Source organism: Natrix helvetica (assembly GCF_964273705.1).
Source record: "Natrix helvetica genome assembly, chromosome: 2".
NCBI classification, from domain to species: domain Eukaryota; kingdom Metazoa; phylum Chordata; class Lepidosauria; order Squamata; family Natricidae; genus Natrix; species Natrix helvetica.
The window spans coordinates 93,481,274-93,499,362 of NC_138552.1; the positions used below are offsets into that span (position 1 = coordinate 93,481,274).

Genomic DNA, 18,089 nt, shown 5'->3' on the forward strand with positions numbered 1-18,089 from the left:
CATATTCATGCTCAATTCTTCCATTGGCGCTTTATTCAATACTTTGTTCCTGTTCTTATTTGTAAGTAGATGACCCATTCATTTTCCACTACTGTGAGATGTGCCATTCCCAATGAGTAGGAAAATAAAGGCTTCTTTCCCTCTCCATTTAGTAGCAATAGAAATAGCCCTTAGACTTATATACTGCTTCACAGTGCTTTACAGCCCTCTCTAAGTGGTTTACAGAATCAGTCTATTGCCCCCAACAATCTGGGTCCTCATTTTACCCACCTCAGAAGGATGGAAGGCTGAGTCAACCCTGAGCCTGGTGAGATTTGACCTGCCAAATTGCAGCAGCTGGCAGTCAGCAGAAGTAGGCTGCAGTACTGCACTCTAACCACTGCGCCACCACGGCTCATTGGAAGGAAGCAGTGCTACTAGGAAGCCAAGCACATATTAAAACAGGCTAATATCCATTCTACAATTATTTTGAATTATATTTCCCATTATCCATTGTCCGTGTTGGCTTGGGCTGATCTTGTCTCATGACTGGTAGCTCAGTTTCTTTCCAGGCTTGGTCGTAAGAAACAGAAGCTTCTTTTTTTTTCTCATCCAACATGGATGGACATATATACAAGTGGACCTGTTCCTCAATTATAATGGTTTTCTTGCTTCTACAGTCAGCAAGAGGTGGAACTCTACAAGGTGAACCATATACGGTTTCAAATAACCAAGCATCACTATCCCTGTTTATCAGACATATCAGAAGCTGTTCTGCTGAGGAGTCCATAGCTCTCAGAAATAGAAATGGCAACCTCCTGATAAATAGCTATGCACATGCAGTTGAAGCATATGGAGTCCTTGATGTTTTGGGAGCTTGGTTGATTTCTTGCAGGCATTTCATTACCCAACTTATTATGCACCGAGGATGTTACCTAATCAGGTAATGAAATGTCTGCAAGGAAACAACCAAGCTCAGAGAGCAATAAGGACTCCACAGTTTAATCCTGAGCTACAAATATTCTCTCCTACTGCTTGAAACATGTGTTATGTGTAGTGTAAAGGAATTTGCAAGCTGTATATGTAATCAAAACCAGATGTATGTTATATTCCTTTTGTAATTTAATTGACATGCTCTTCTTCTTTAATTCTGGCAATGGAAGCTTGTCTAGGTGCCAACACCTCTTTAGAATTCATAAATGTTCTTTGTAATAATTAATTAATTAATCTTTATGCTATCCATTTCACCTAATTTTGTTGTCTTCTTTTGCCTAAACATGTTCAGCATCCCAACAGCATCGTCTTACATGGCCTTAATTTTAAAATGGAAGTTTCTTTGAGAGAAAGAATGATTTATGCTCCTGTTGGGCAGGATGACTATTTCAACTTTCTTCCAGAATATAGCCATCCGTGTGGATCCTGCTGTGAAATCAATGTAATTTGTGGATTATTACTATGGGAACTACAGAGCCTGTGCTGAATTCAGATCAAGTTCATTGCTTTTGAATCAGCCTAAAATGACCTCCCCCAACACAGCGCCCTGTAAATTGCATTTTAAGTATCTTAATTAAGTACTAAATGAAGTGTAGCTTCATTCTGTCAGAGCAGGGATAGGAAGCAGGGCCATTTCACTGAAGTTGCTGAGAGAAAAGTTTCTTTTGACTCCATTGTTCCTGAACAGATGTTGTAAGAATTTAGTGATAGTAGAAGCTGGTGCATAAATTTTGTTTTGTCCTCTCTCTCTTGATTTTCTTCCTTCACTGGTGCATTTTAAGTTTATAAGGTTTTACTTTTGTATTTTCTAACTGAAAAGTGAGCCATTCTGGGAGCCATTCTGGCTGAGGACCAGAATAAATAAAAATTGATTGAATCAATTTGAATTTGATGTAGGTAATGCCCCATGACTTTATCTGACTTGGAAAAAGGAAGAAGTTTGACAAAGCAACAAGAATTATTGAAAGAGAACACTTGATTTAACAATGTTCTGGGATATTATGAATTTCTTTATTGCTAGCTGTATAGGTTCAAATTTCAATTTCTTCTTTTGCCTAAATATGTTCAGCATTCCAAAAGCTTATTTGAAAAAACAAACTCTTCAGTGAATGCATAAATCAATGATAGTCTCATGAGTAATTTTATATAAGGGGCCACTTAGAATCTCTGAAGTATCTTGGCAGTTACACATAAAGATGTTTGCAGATTAAATCTCCATTTGGTGGTTCTGGATTATAATAATAATCTGTGAAATCAATTTTAATACCAAACAAAGGCTTTAGAATAATCTTAAATTTTCAAGTTAAACTAGATAGCATTCTGTAATATTTAAATATAAAAGCCATTCTACTTCCACTTATCACTAGATATAGTGATTTATTTTTTTCATCACTCTTAAATTGCAGGACTAATGAGCCTGCGTTCCTTAAACTGGCACCCCCTAGATCAGGGCTGTCAAAGTCCTGGCCCATGGGCTGGAAGTGTAATGCACTGACCACGCCCATCCCCATTTTAGTGAAGGGGGAAAAAAAGTCCCAATATGTCACATGATGTCGCTGTGACACACATGAGTTTGAAATTCCTGCCCTAGATATATTTCAACTGCAGGGCCCATCTTCCTAGTTAGTGTAGCAGTAGGAGGAATGGATTTGAAATTAGGGAGATTGCTGTAGATACTTGCCTGTGAGAAGGTATTTAACTGCACTGGCTTCTGTAAGACTTGCTTTTGAGTAAGTATCCAGCCACTAAATCTCATTTTGTGTTGTAATGATATTGTTATCGTTTCAGTGCACATCATATGTTGAAGGCAAAACCTTCTCATGGTTAACTTGAACATCTGGCTACTCTATATAGCTATGAATTAGTGTTAAAGGCAGGAATCAAATTTAATAAACAAATAAAGCTTATTTTCTATTATCTGATCTTAGTCTGACCCCATTCTTCTGTGGAGCTTCTCCATTATACCTATCTCTATTTGTATGTAGCTGGAAAGAAAAGTTTTCTCTTAAGATCAAGTTGTTTGGATTTTGTTTTTCAGCTTACCTTTTGTAAGTCCTCAAAAGATTTTTCTGTCTCCTTTAGTTTTTCTAAGATGATCTGTTCTTTGGCAGATATTTGGCATTCTTCAGATTCAAGCTTTCCTATTTCTTGTTCTAATCTGGAAAATATATTACAGAAAAATTTATTCATCTGGAAAGATATGTCCAATCAAGAAGGCATACATTTGGCTTAGCTGCAAGATGTTATCTGTATATACAAGTGTATCCTGTTGTTTTCTTTAATATCAAATCATCAATATAACTATTGGCAATTGAATAAATAAAGTGAGAATTATTAATTAGGTTACGATGCAATTCTCTCATTTTAATTCACTTTCAACTAAAGGTGTCCTAACCTGGACTGGGAGTTTTTGTACCAGAAAGAGCGAGTCTTTCTTTTGCAGGTGTCCCTCCCAAAATAGGAAGGAAAGGAAAGAAAAAAGGGAGAAAGGAAAGGAATAATCGATACCAGTTATGGACCAAATTGGTTTACTTTAGAAATAAGAATATTAACAAGAAAATCAGTGAAATAAGTTTATAGTGTAATCTATATTTCAACTCAAAATATAAACAAAACCTGCATTTGAACTGATATACAGCAATTCCTTTGGATTAATCTATTCTGGTTTGCAGATATTCTGAATGAGAACAAAATGTTACCTTTTTATTATATTTCCCTCCCACATTTACTCAATAAGGAGTTTTCTCTGATCACCATTTTATCCCGACAATTATGTAGGTTTATTTGAGAGAACACAACAGGGTCACTGTGAATAAGGAAATAGCTATTCCCAATTATCTGGGAGTTCAAGAAGGGACAGTTTTACCCTAAACCAGTGATGGCTAACCTTTTTGCCATCACCTGCCATAATGCAATGCGCGCATGACCCCCACACACACCCTGTGCTTGCGTGCGCAACCCTACCCACGTATACGCCCTGCCCTCCCTTGCCCATTTTTGGCTTCCAGGTTGGTGAAGGAGGCTTTCCAGATGAAAAATGGGGCACAAGGGGGCCCTTGCGTGGCACCCTTGTGCCCCATTTTGGCTTCCAGGTTGGTGGAGGCCTTTCAGGCCCAAAACGGGGCACCCCCGTGCCCCATTTTGGGCCTGGAAGGCCTTCTCCACCAACTTGGAAGCCAAAATGGGGCACAGGGATGCTGCACAAAGCCCCAAAATGCAATGCGAGTGCCCCTAAGTATGCGCATCCCCTGCATGTACCTCACCCCCACACATGTGCGGCAGAGACCCCAAGATCAGCTGGTTCGCTGGAGGTGTGCACACATGCACGGTGGAGCTGGGCAGGGGCGACAGCTGAGGTGCCCACAGAGAGCGCTCTGCGTGCCACATGTTCACCATCACGGCCCTAAACAACTGTGGGTTTGTTTTTTTACATTCAAGGGCCTTCCCTAACCAGTTCTCCAAGAAAAAGAGTTACAGAGCTATAGAGCAGCAGGAAAAGCTATTACAACCTCCAGTACAAAATTCCCTAACAGTGTTCTGAAAGCCTTGAATCTTTATAATACTGGTTAAGGTCACAAGTCCCATCTACTCTTGTAGAGGCTACAAAAATCACTGACCAAGAGATCTGACTAGGTTACTAGATCGTCAGGTTAATTATGTGGAGGGAACAGAGCCAAAATGTGGTCCCTCTTAAGAAATCTCCTCATTCCAGTCAGACCAATTTTATTGTGAAGAATCTGAACCGTGTAACACTTTTGCATTGATAAAAGACAGAGTGAATATATTTATCATATCATGTGCGTTAATCTACTGATTAAAACTAAAATGCCCATGTTATAGTTTAACAAGTATCACCTATTTTGCCCATTAGTGTTAGCTGCCTTTTCTACATTTTCTTTTCTTTTTCTTATTTTACTGTACCTCCAACACTGCCATTAAGGATGTTTAGATGTTTCTTCGGATAATATTTATACATCTGATTAGATTTATAAGATGCATACATTTTGATAGAGCAAACAAACAAAGCATGTAAGAAGGTTTAATTTTCATGGCAACCAGATTCTAAAAATGACATGTTCTGAAGTGGAGCACTGTTATATGAAAAGAAAGATATCTATCTATGAAACTGGTACTTATTCCAGGAATTAACTGTCTCAAGTTATTTTAATAACAAGATGGGCAGTATATAAATTTAATATTTTTTTAAAAAATTAGTTTTTTTTAAAAAAAGGAATGACTTTATAACATAAATTTGTTTCCTCATTTCTTAGAACATTCCATCTCTTGGAATTAACTGAAATTCTCTTCATTGGAATTCTGTATTTCAAAGGTTCATTTAAAAAAAAGGGTGAAAACTATATTTTGATTTCCCATTTTTTCCAACCTAGCTATTTAGTTTATGATAATTTCTTTTCAAGTCTTGGATCCTTCATTCATACTTTCCTAGAGGCCTGGAGAGTGAGTGGGCATCAAAGTCTTGAGCTTTTTCCCTTTCGCCCTTTATGGCATTGGTTGTCAAGTACCAGGGAAATCAGGAGATCCAGGCAATTCAAATGTGTATTAAGGTTTATTGTAAGATTAAGCTCCCCTTCTTGGATTATTGCCTTGTCGTGACGAAGAGGCTTGCGTAGCTCAATGAAGCTATAAGCTATGCCATGCAGGGCATATTTAGACAGCAAATCTAAAAAGCAGAGACATCACCCTGCCAACAAAAGTACATATAGTCAAGGCTATGGTTTTTCCCAGTTGCAATGTATGGCTATGAAAGTTGGACCATAAGAAAGGCTGAACGCCAAAGAATTGAGACCTTTGAACTATGGTGCTGGAGAAGACTCCTGCAAGTTCTCTGGCCTGCAAGATGATCACACCGGTCAGTCCTAGAGGAGATCAACTCTGACTGCTCGTTAGAAGGCCAGATCCTGAAGATGAAACTCAAGTACTTTGGCCACCTAATGAGAAGGAAGGACTCACTGGAGAAGAGCCTAATGCTGGGAAAGATTGAGGGCAAAAGTGTTATGTCCTGGCAGCCAGCAACAGCCAAGCCGCGCCGGATTGGCTAAGACGCGGCTTGGCTAAGACGCGGCTTGGCTGAGCGCGGGCTGTCAGGAACAGCTGATTGGTTGTCCTGCCTGACAGCTCCATATAAATAGCTGTCAGGCAGGAAAGTGCTGAACCTTTTACTGTAGATAGTTCTCTTGTTTGTTGTTCAATAAAGCTGGTTGTTAGTTTCCTCAGACCGTGTCCTGCCTCATCCTTCGGCCAATATCTCAGACCGTGTCCTGCCTCATCCTTCGGCCAATATTCTACAAAAAGAAGAAAGGGACGGCAGAGAATGAGGTGGTTGGATGGAGTCACTGAAGCAGTAGGCATGTGGTGGCACAGCAGTTTCCACAACACCTTGAGGAATCCGAATATCTACACCCATGCCAGTCTGGCTTCCGGCCCGGACACAGCACGGAGACGGCCTTGGTCGCGTTGGTCGATGATCTCTGGAGGGCCAGAGATAGGGGTTGTTCCTCTATCCTGGTCCTATTAGATCTGTCGGCGGCTTTTGATACCATCGACCATGGTATCCTATTGCGCTGGCTGGGGGGGATGGGAGTTGGAGGCACCATTCTGCGGTGGTTCGGCTCCTACCTCTCCGACCGGACGCAATGTTTGTTGGCAGGGGGGCAGAGGTCGACCCTGAGGCCACTCACTTGTGGGGTGCCTCAGGGGTCGGTCCTCTCGCCCCTTCTGTTCAACGCATATGTGAAGCCGCTGGGGGAGATCATCCGTGGTTTTGGGGTGGAGTATCATTTGTATGCTGATGATACCCAGCTGTACATTTCCACCCCAGACCACCCCAACGAGGCTGTCAAGGTGATGACCCGGTGTTTGGAAGCCGTCGGGGTCTGGATGGGGGACAACAGACTCAAGCTCAACCCCTCCAAGACTGAGTGGCTGTGGCTACCGGCACCCCGGTTCAGTCAGTTGATTCCATCACTGACCATAGGGGGCGAGCAATTGCCCCCTGTGGAACGGGCGCGCAATTTGGGCGTCCTCCTAGATGCCCGGCTGTCAATGGATGACCATGTGGCAGCCGTGGCAAGGGGGGCGTTCCACCAGGTTCGCCTGGTGCGCCAATTGCGCCCCCTAATGGACCGGGATGCCCTACGCACGGTCACTCATGCACTGGTGATGTCTCGGCTGGACTACTGCAATGCCCTCTACATGGGGCTTCCCTTGGGACGCGCTCGAAGACTGCAGCTAGTCTAGAACGCAGCCGCGCGGGCTATTATGGGGAGTACTAGGTACTCCCACGTAACACCGCTCCTGCGCGAGCTGCACTGGCTGCCTGTGGTCTTTCGGGTGCGTTTCAAGGTGTTAATTACCATCTTTAAAGCGCTCCATGGCTCAGGACCTAGGTACTTGCGGGATCGCATCCTACCACACACTTCCCTGCGACCGATTCGCTCTCACAGGGAGGGACTCCTCCGGGTGCCGTCCACTAAGCAATGCCAACGGGCGGCGCCTAGGAGTAGAGCCTTCTCTGTGATGGGCCCAACCCTCTGGAATGACCTCCCCCCGATATCAGAACCACCACCGACTTCCGCTCCTTCCGACAAAAACTGAAGACTCACCTGTTCCGTTTAGCTGGCTTGGCCCATTCATAGTCTTATTCTACCTCCTGGCAGATATTTTAATTGGGTATTTTTAGGGGTTATTTAAATATTGTTTTAGCTGCTTTGCTTTATGTACAGTTTCTTATTGCCTCCTCTTTTAGGTACTGAGTATGTAATTATGTTTGTACTTTCTATTTATTTATGTGTTTTATCTGACTGTACACCGCCCCGAGTCCCTTTGGGGAGAGGGGGCGGTATAAAAGTCCAAATAAATTAAAGTAAGTAAGTAAAGTGAGCTTAAATGGACTCCAGAGGATGATAGAGGACAGGAAGGCCTGGAGGAATGCTGTCCATGGGGTTGTGATGGGCCGGACACAGCTTCGCAACTAACAACAACAACAAGCTGAAGCTCTCTACAAGAATCTGAACTACCAACGGTCATGAGAAATTAGCGGGAGTTAAGAATAGAAAGGAATTCAAGGTAGACTGGACTTAGATCCCTTGTGGGCATGAAGGACTCATGACTGATGACATTTTTGACCCCTCCCTCAAGCTCAACATCCCTCAAGGCCATCTCCTATTCCTTTTTTTCCCATCCTGTATTTTGTAAAGATTTGGATAAAGATTGAGTCCTACCAGTTTGTGGGTTAATTCAGAATTTTACTTTCTACAAATATAATGCATAGTATGATTTGTAACTCTTAAATGTGGTTTCAATTTAAATACCAACAACTTTAAAATGTTTCCAGATTATATGCATATATTTATAGGAGACTCCTATGTACTCCCGAAGAATTTTATTTATTATTTAGGAAAATTCAAACCTGCCTCTACCTGATTAAAAGTAACGTCAGAATTGGCATTCATTGGAAAATATTTAGACAACTATTGACTAAAAGTGAAAACTACCTCAATCTATTACTAGTATATCCATTTCTCTCATTACAGTAAAGATACAGGTAAGTTTCCCTTGTCTAGTCTAGGGAGCGCTGCTCATCTGTTCTTGCCGAGGGAGCCAGCATTGTCTGAAGACACTTCCGTGGTCATGTGGCCACTATACGCTGAGACGCACAGAACAATATTACCTTCTCACTGAAGTGGTATCTATTTTACTTATAACATTTGCATGCTTTTGAACTGCTAGGTGGGCAGGAATATACAGTACACTATCTATAATTTACTATCACTCATAGATTCCTACCTCTATGGACAGAGGAGAAAAGGATCTGATGGGCTTTAAACACTGAGGGTTTTTATTTGTTATGTGTCCCATAAATAGCGTAAAGTGGAGCAGCATGTAGAAATAAATTTCATGGAATCTGCATCATGTGCCTCTGGCATACGCCAGGAATGTAAAGCAGAAGGCAGCCGTTTGAGTAGCGGAATTCTGCATCTACAGTGAAACAGAATGGCAATTATGAAGCTTGTTTTTGAACATAACCGTGGGGAAGCCCTTCTCGGCACAATTAAGTGGGTGGATGTTTAGAGTGAACATTTGAAATTAGGACAGAAAGCACGTTCAGTAGACCATGTGATGAAATGTGCTGAGTGCTGGCACAGCTCATGATACTTTTGTCATGTCTAGGTTTTTTAAAAAAAATCTCTTTAATGTTGCCTAATGAAAAAGCAGCAGTCTTCTTGGCAGTCAAATGAAAGATGGTTTTGACTTTCCAGACTTGTGTATATACTGTAGCCCTGGAATTCCTTGATAGTCTAAGCAGCCACTTGCTGAGGTCACAACATCGGTCTAGAATTGCAATATATGAATGGTATTTCAAACCAGACATAACGATGAGGATACAATCCGTAGGGAAAGGAGGTACACAAATGAGTTTGAAAAATAATGCATGTATTTCACAAAGATGCTTCTTTTAAAAAATAAAGAGTTAAGAATATGTATGCCTCATTTCATGGGATGCTACTCAGCTGTGCTCAATTTCCTGGTGTTTACACACTCCATTAAAGACAGAAACACAGTTGTCTGGGGACACACGAAAATGCAGTGATGGAAGTAGAGAAAGTGGGAGGTGTAATTCTTTCCTCACAGATCATTTTTAATTCAGTGTCATTTCCAATTCTTGCTATTTTTCTCTTAGTAGAGTAGGGGCTGGGAAAGAAATTTTGATTACAAATGGACAACAAGAAGCTGCCAGTAAGTTTCGCCCACAGGTGTAGATTTTAGGTACAGAGCTTAGGCTCATAAAAATATGATTGAAGCTGAACATTAACAGAAAAATAACTTCAGTATATGAAAACAGAAATGAAGACTTTGTTGATGCTACTCTTTGCTGTATCCTTTTCTTTTCCTATTAGATCCATATCTGTTCCTGATGTCCCGGAGGAACAGAAAAGAGAAGTAAGGGAAGACATCAACAGTATATATAATTCAAACAATTATTAGAAAAAGCTGGATTCCCCCTTTAAATGGATGAACCCCTTCAGCATATATAATACAGGATGAGTGCTTGTCATAACCAACCATTTTTTACTCCAGTTATAAATATATTTCCCATTGTGAAAATGTCATGCATCTGTTCTGAGGTGCTAAATTCAGCCAATAATTTGTATTTTCATTAGTAATATTTCTGGACCCACCTGCCAAAAATATTCAATCTGTTGTGAAGAATTTTAATACAACGTCTTAATGAAATATTATATAATTACGGGAGTTTGAGCTATATTAAAGGTGTTTGAAATTTTCTGTTAGCCTCTCTCAGAGAGCTATAAAGCCTAGGTTCTTTACCAAATAACAATGATTATAAATGCCCATTCATTTATTTTAATTTGCTGCTCATAAATGTTTCAACTAGATAAGCTATGTCAACTACATGTAATGAGACTGAATTTTTAAAAACCTAGGTGAATTGCAAAAGTGGTATATAGTTTTTTGTTTTTGTGGACTCCATTATACAACATGACTGTGTTGGGTAAATAAACAGGACATTTATTAATCTTAGGAAAAGAGCAATGAGAAACATAGACATGTTCTTAAAGAAATAGACATATTAACATCAAATTAAAGCAATGATCTTTCCCATGATAAAGTATGAGTGGTAAAGTTAGATACTGAGAACCAAAAAAAAAAGAAAAAAGAAAAAAAGAATGATGTATTTGGTTATTAAAGTACTATGGTACGGCAAGAAAAACCGATCATTCAGTTCTGGACTAAACAAAGGCTGACTGTTTTTATGAGGCAATGATCAACAAGCAAACATTCATGGTCTTTGGGCATGTGATGAGACTTGAAAATAGAGTAGAAAAAACAGCATGCTTTGCAATGTCCAGAGAAGTAGCAGGGTAAACAAGGTAGATGGATGAGATCAAAGAATTATTAGAAAGCCCTTGAAAGCTGTTGCAGGAGATGGGTGAGAGTAATTGGTATTTGTCCATGTGCCAATCTCATTATCTGTAACTGAAGGCATTTCCTTGCAGAAAGTCCTAGACTAACAACCAGTGGCTTAGGGACCATTCAAACTCAACCTAAAGGTACCGTATTTTTCGCCCTATAAGACGCTCCGGAATATAAGACGCACCCAATTTTAAAGGAGGAAAATCTAGTAAAAAAAGATTCTGAACCAAATACTATAGTAAAATATTTTATATCAACTGTATAAAGTTAACAGCAGTTTAAGAACAATTTTATGTCAACCATGTAACACAGGGGTGTCCAAACTTTTTTCAAAGAGGGCCAGATTGGATGAAGTGAACATGCTGGAGGGCCGAAAATTTTTCTGAACATTCTTTGAACAATAACAATTAAATGCAAATGAATTATTTTATGCCAAGTTAATTGCAAATGGCATACTTTTCATTTCATAACATTAAGATCAACTGACAGCTGAGTTTTCACAATGTATCCATCTTTTCCCTGAAGACTCGTGTTTAGTACATTCAGATGCTTTCTTTCCTCTTTCCCTCTTACTTGTCTATCCTTCCTTCCACCCTCCCTTCCTCCTTCCCTTCCTTCCTGCCTCCCTTCCAGTTCCCTCCTTCCTCTTTCCTCCTGCCTGCCTGCCTTCTTTCCCTCCTGCTTATCTATGCTTCCTTCCTTCCTTGCACCTCCCTCCCTTCTGCCTGCCTGCCTTCTTTCCTCTTTCCCTATCCTCCTATCCTTCCTTTCTCCCTCCCTCCTTCCCTGCCTCCCTTCCAGTTCGATCCTTCCCTCCTTCCTTCTGTCTCCTTCCTGCCTGCTTGCCTTCTTTCCTCTTTCCCTCCAGCGTGTCTGCTTTTCTTTCCCTCCTTCCACCTCCCTTCTGCCCTCCTGCTTTCTTTCCTCTTTCCCTCTTACTTGTCTATCCTCACTCCCTCCTCCCCTCCTTCCCTCCTTCCCTGCCTGAGCGGGCTTCTGGCATGGCCCCAGCCCTCCAGCCGGTGGCTCATCTAAAACTTTTAACTTCCCAATCTAGCGTTCTCCACCCACCCACCCCCAATCTGCCCGGATCTGTCATGCAGCAAAGAGATACAGTAGCTGGGCTCAATAGCAGCAATAGCAATAAGCAGATCCGGAGAGATTTGGGGTTGGGGGTGGAGAACGCTAGATGGGACACAATCAAACTTGATTCAAAGGCTTTCGCTCCTGAGATCGGTGCGCTGCCATCCAAAATGCTGGTACCACGATCGCTGCAGCGCCTGCTTTACCTGCCGCTTCCCGGGCGGTTCCAGGCGGCAGAGATCGTAGTAATAGCATTTTGGATGGCAGCGCACCAATCTCAGGAGCGAAAGCCTTTGAATCAAGTTTGATTGTGTCCCATCTAGCGTTCTCCACCCCCAACCCCAAATCTCTCCGGATCTCAGGAGCGAAAGCCTTTGAATCAAGTTTGATTGTGTCCCATCTAGCGTTCTCCACCCCCAACCCCAAATCTCTCCGGATCTCAGGAGCGAAAGCCTTTGAATCAAGTTTGATTGTGTCCCATCTAGCGTTCTCCACCCCCAACCCCAAATCTCTCCGGATCCGGAGAGATTTGGGGTTGGGGGTGGAGAACGCTAGATGGGACACACTCAAACTTGATTCAAAGGCTTTCGCTCCTGAGATCGGTGCGCTGCCATCCAAAATGCTATTACTACGATCTCTGCCGCCTGGAACCGCCCGAGAAGCGGCAGGTAAAGTGGGCGCTGCAGCGATCGTGGTACCAGCATTTTGGATGGCAGCGCACCGGTCTCAGGAGCCAAAGCCTTGAGGCACCTTTCGTTTGCAGGAGGAGGGCAGCTTAAAGCAGCGCCCCAGCAATGTGAGGAGCCGCTGCCACCGCCACCACCGCCTAAGCCCTCTCGGGAACCCAGCCGAGCGGGAGCTCTGAAAGCGAAACCTCTCTCCTTTCCAGCCATCACGATCTCTGCAGCCCCCTCTTTGCCTGCCCCATTTTCAGATGACCCAGTGGCTACATTCGGCTTACAAGATGCACTCAGATTTTTACCCTCTTTTTTGGAGTAAAAAAGTACGTCTTATAAGGCGAAAAATACGGTACTTATGGCCTGGTTTTGAAGTCCCAATAGACAGGCCCTCCTCCATTGCATTTTTGGCACTCAGCAACTGCCCCGTATTTATGGCCATTTGCAGCATCCCAATCACATGACCACAATTTATGTCTTTTCCTGGAAAGCAGCATTTACTTCTGCATTCGCTCAACAACTGCCTCAGAAAATGTCATAAAATTGGGTGGGTCATGTGATGATCCGCTTAATGACCAGCATGACTTATGGCTGTAATTCCAGGTTCAATTCCAGGATGACCTGTATTTGTACCTAATCCAGCATGAACATGGCCTAGCAGCATCTTTTTTCTTTTATGTCCACATGACATTATTTTCATCTCATTCTCAAAGACATCTTAAAATCATCCTTAGCTGTTCTGGTGTTAAAGTAACATTTCATCCCTTAAACAGACAAGATGTAGCAGTTTTGCTATGGATTAAACATGATCCCCTTTAGAAACTATTTGGTGAGTGCCCCACTCAGTTGTTTGCCTAAGGATTTGAAGTATTGGCTTCTTTTAAGTTGGTGTGCCTATTATTCCTCCCTTTGTTTCGTGGGCACTGTCTTCTAGGGCAGGGGTGAAATCAACTTACCTTCACTACCAGTTCGCAAAGGATCCTCCGCGCATGCACAGAGTGTCAAAAATGGGACATGATGATGTCCAGGCAGGTGGGCACTACCTGTTCGCCCAAACCAGATAGAACCAGCTGAATTGCACCACTGTTCCAGGGGCATTTTACTCTTGGTAGTGGAAGAATTTGTTTTTTCAAATCAGTCTCTCTCCTATACCTGTCCGGTCTCCAAGCAATTCCTAATATGGAGACTGAGATCGGCCCCAACAGCAGCTGCTCATTGGTGGCAGCTGGAGAGGAATGCAAGGAGAAGTGGAAGGGAGACATAAATTCACTCTCTGCTGCTTCATGGCACAACTCCCGAAGCCTGTCCACTCTAATTCAGGCTGCTTTTGGATGCTGATTTAGTGTTCTTCCAACATAAACCCAAGTGCAAAAGGAACAAACTATCAGCTCTGATTTGGCACAAGTGTTTTAGCCCAGGGTGCTCAAAGGGTTCTTGATAATCAGCTAATATTAGTATAGTATTCCAGTAATGCTATTCTGGAATAGTAATACACTTCTGTACAAACAGTGTAGAAAGCCAACCTATATCACTTGGCCTCCTGCTCAAATTCTTCCACCATCAGTTCTACAATCTAATGATTGAAGGTTTGTGGCTGGCTGGCTGGTGTCATTTAGGAGGAAAGTGGTGAGGGGGAAGCAAGGCGGAGAATACATGAATCCTAAATTTAATGTACACTGTAAATAAGTACAAATATATTTCCCACCATTATGCCAACAGCAGAATAGAAATGGCCAGTAGGACAGCAGATTTTATGCTGTTATAATTTGAGGCTATCTCAAGAACTAGTGGAAAGTACTAATTTAACCATGAGGGAGATTTTGATGTTGCTGTAATTCTAAGACTTTTCTTGGATATAGATTTTGTTGTTTTCAGTTATTTACTCCTAAAAATATCTTCACAGGCTGAGACTGCAATCCTAACTATTTTTGCTTCCACTATTAATGTTATTTTTAGTCGGGGCTATCCATTTGATTTAATGTTTTAGCTGCTTTTGCTTTTATGTTTTATTTTTGTACATTGCCCAGAGTTCACTGGAGTTGGATAATAATTATAAACAAAGAAACAAACAATACTGCAAAGCATTGGCCACCAAGTTATGCCTACAATAACAAACCCAAAGCAAACTGGAAAAATACAGTTTTTGATAAACCATTAAAATATATAAGCTGTGGGTTGTAGCTGGCATTTAAAATGTAATCCAGAAGTGACTCCGAGTGAGTTTTGAGCTGGATGCAAAATCTTGTTAAGAATCAAAAAGAGCATGATCATTTTTATTCCTTTGCAAGGGAAACTCATCAATAGCTTGATCATGACTGAGGACTTTCGGTTACCGAAGGCGACGGACGTTGGTCCGCTGTTCGCTTCTCTGGTGGGCTCCTTTTAGGAGCACAGGGGTCTTGGAGGGACCACCTGTTGTAGGGCGGCTTGCTGGAACCCCCCGGATAGGTGGCAGCCATGGGGGGGGGCCTCAAGTTTCACCTTAGGAGCCAGGGAGCATAAGGGATGCATAACAGAACCTTCGCTGAATGGATTCCAGAAGGAAAGAGTTAACTACATGCAGCGGCTGAAGGGCTAGAGGTGAGAAATTCACTCCAATCTCCTTAATTGCTTTCAACTGACGAGTAGCGGCTTTTTTTACAAGTTGTGGATTCAATCTGTTTGAAGTAGGAAGATTGGAGGGGGTTTGTTTTTTTTCTTCTACCCCTCTCAGGCAAAGCGGCATTTGGACTGTCTCTCAATCTCGGAATGGAGATAGAGAGCAAAAATGGAATTAGCCACTTGAACTAACTATGTGAAAAGATTTATATCATAATTGCAGGAGCTGATTGCTGAGTCATTTTGAAAGTTTTATGGAAGTTTTTAATGTTCTGCTCCTGGTCCCGGGGAGGAGCCAAGATGGCCTTCTTCCTTCTTCTTCTTCGCACTTATAAATGAAATCTGCCTTTTGAAACTATCTTTGAAGAAAGTCTGGCTTTATATTATCCCCCCTGAAGGACTCTTGGAGCCTCTCCTATTAGGTGGTCTTTCTGGATTTGGACTATTTGATTTTCTTTCTTTTTTTCTGAGTGTCTTCCTGGCTTGGAACTGTGACAGAGGGTTAATTTTCACTTTTGGATTTGCCTGTCTTCTCGGACTCATTCGGCTGCGCGCTTCACAGATGCCATTTCTTTTGCAAAAGATCTTTACTCTTTCTGAACTTAGACAATGGGGCCCAAAAAACCACCTACAGGCAAAGCAGCCTTGGCACCAACTTCTACTGTATCCAGTCCAACGATTCAACAGACAAAAATTTCATCATTTTTACAAGAAAAGACTGGAGAAAGTTCAAAGGATTTATCTGTTACTCAAATGTTTCAAGCTATTATGCAGGGTCAAAATGAGTTGAAAAAGGAGGTAGCAGATTTTAGAGATGAACTTAAAAATGTGCAGCAACAAATAACAGAAAATAAACAGAGAGTTGGGGTGCTAGAGGAGGGCGCAGCTGGGCTGGGGGAGGAGGTTAAGGCAGTCTAGAAGGGGAATATAGAATTGGAAAATTTTATGGCAAAGATAGAACTTGGAAGAATGTCCTTCTTTCTCAGATTCCAGAACCTACCAGAGACAGAAGATGAAGATCTTAGGGATATTATGAGTACAATTTTAGCAGAATATATTAAAAGAGATAAAGAACAGTTGTGGTGGGATATGGATCTGGTTTATAGGATTAATTCAGCATATGCCAGAACACATAATGTTCCAAGGGAAGTACATGTTAAATTTCTTAGGAAGACCACGAGGGATGAGATTCTACGGGCTCAGAGGGGGGGGGGAACCACTAAAATATAAAGATAAAGAAATTGCCATTCTTAAGCAAATTCTGAAAAAAATAAGAGATAAGAGGAGGAAGTATTCCTCCTTATCAAAGAAATTATATAATAAGGGAATTTGGTTTAGATGGTTATTGCCAGAAGGAATGCTGATCTTCTGGGAGGGAAACAGAATTAGAATTAACACAGTTGTGGAGGCAGAGGCCTTCATTAAAAACATCATGCCCTCCTAGAGGACGGAAATATAAGAAGTAGTGAAAAAGGCGACAAAACACAAGACATGAAGGAGGGAGGGGCTGCGGCTCCTCCTGGGGACAAGGGGAAGGGAACAATAACAGAAAGACTCAGGTCACAAAAATAAATATATCTGGAATATCATTTTAATTGTTGATATATTAGAAAGTGGCAAAAGAGATGATTGAACACATGATTGATACAATGTATAATAAGATGCTGTTTCTGCTTATCTTTTATCTTTTGTTTTGTTTGTTTTTTTCTGTAAAAAGTTGTGAGAATTGGCGAGATTTCCTACCTCTGGCACGATGGAACTGCCAAAAATTTTTTTGTTTTGTATATCCACCTACCCTTTCCCCCAAAAAACTTTAAAAACCAATAAAATTCTTTTGAAAAAAATAGCTTGATCATGACTTTCACACTTTAAATCCCCATGGGAGAAATAGTTGAACCACCTGTACTGAATTGTTGAGCAAGAACTGGTAGACATCTTTACACATCATATAGGCATGTAGCCGAATCACTTGATGGGAGCTATTATCATTAAGGGACACCTTAGTATGATGACTTGTCCAAATGCAGTTGCTACTCAGTAACCACATGACAAACTGTGCTTAGAATAGGGTATCTCAACTTTGGCAACTTTAAGGTATGTGGACTACAACTCCCAGAAATACTTTTTATATTGAGCCAGTTTGGCTCAGAAGCTGACAGCAGAAGGAGCTTCCCCACCTTTAAAGAAGTTGACTCTATAGGGTGGGCTAGAAAATGCATTTGCTTGAAGTAAAGTTGAATTGTGATGCCATCCTCTTATCTTTTCTCTTGCTTTAGAAGAATGCTATATGCACCATCTTTTCTCTTCATTCAAATAAGCTTGCAGAAGGCAGTTATCCCAGAGTGATTCCGATTCTTACTTTTAAAAATATAATATTTGATTTTGCACAATCCGAGAAACTCCCAAATAGGCTCTTGTTACATCATGCCCACCTGACACTTGAGGCTGAAGCATTCTTTTTTTTTCCCCCTCCCCACAAGAAGAAACCACATTTTTGCTAAGGGGAGAAGCAGACATGGAGAGATAGAGCAATTCATTAGTGTACTTTTGAGAGAGAGCTAGTCTGGTGTTGTAAAGAAGGTGAACTGAAACAGGAAAAAAGCCAAGGCCTTCCAGCTGTATGTTGTTGGTTCTGTCTCCAGAACCATATGCCTTACATATTTTCATGCTTCTGCCAATAAGGGATTTTCTGTACCCATTCTTTTTAGTGTTTATTTTTTATTATTGGGTTATTTATTTGACTGTGGTTTAAGCATTCTTTTCTTCATTTTCTTTGTTCCCATCTGGATTTGTTATCTCTGCCAA

The 18,089-nt window shown here is 41.5% G+C and overlaps 1 protein-coding gene across 1 annotated transcript in view; it reads right to left on the reverse strand.

The window, feature by feature from the left end:
• The window catches only part of LOC309386011 (paralemmin-1-like), a 141,124-nt gene that overhangs the window by 15,385 nt on the left and 107,650 nt on the right, over nt 1-18,089 (reverse strand). Inside the window, exon 4 of the mRNA XM_081940914.1 lies at nt 3,016-3,130. Coding sequence (XP_081797040.1) covers nt 3,016-3,130 — 115 coding nt within the window. The remainder of the gene's footprint in view (nt 1-3,015; nt 3,131-18,089) is intronic.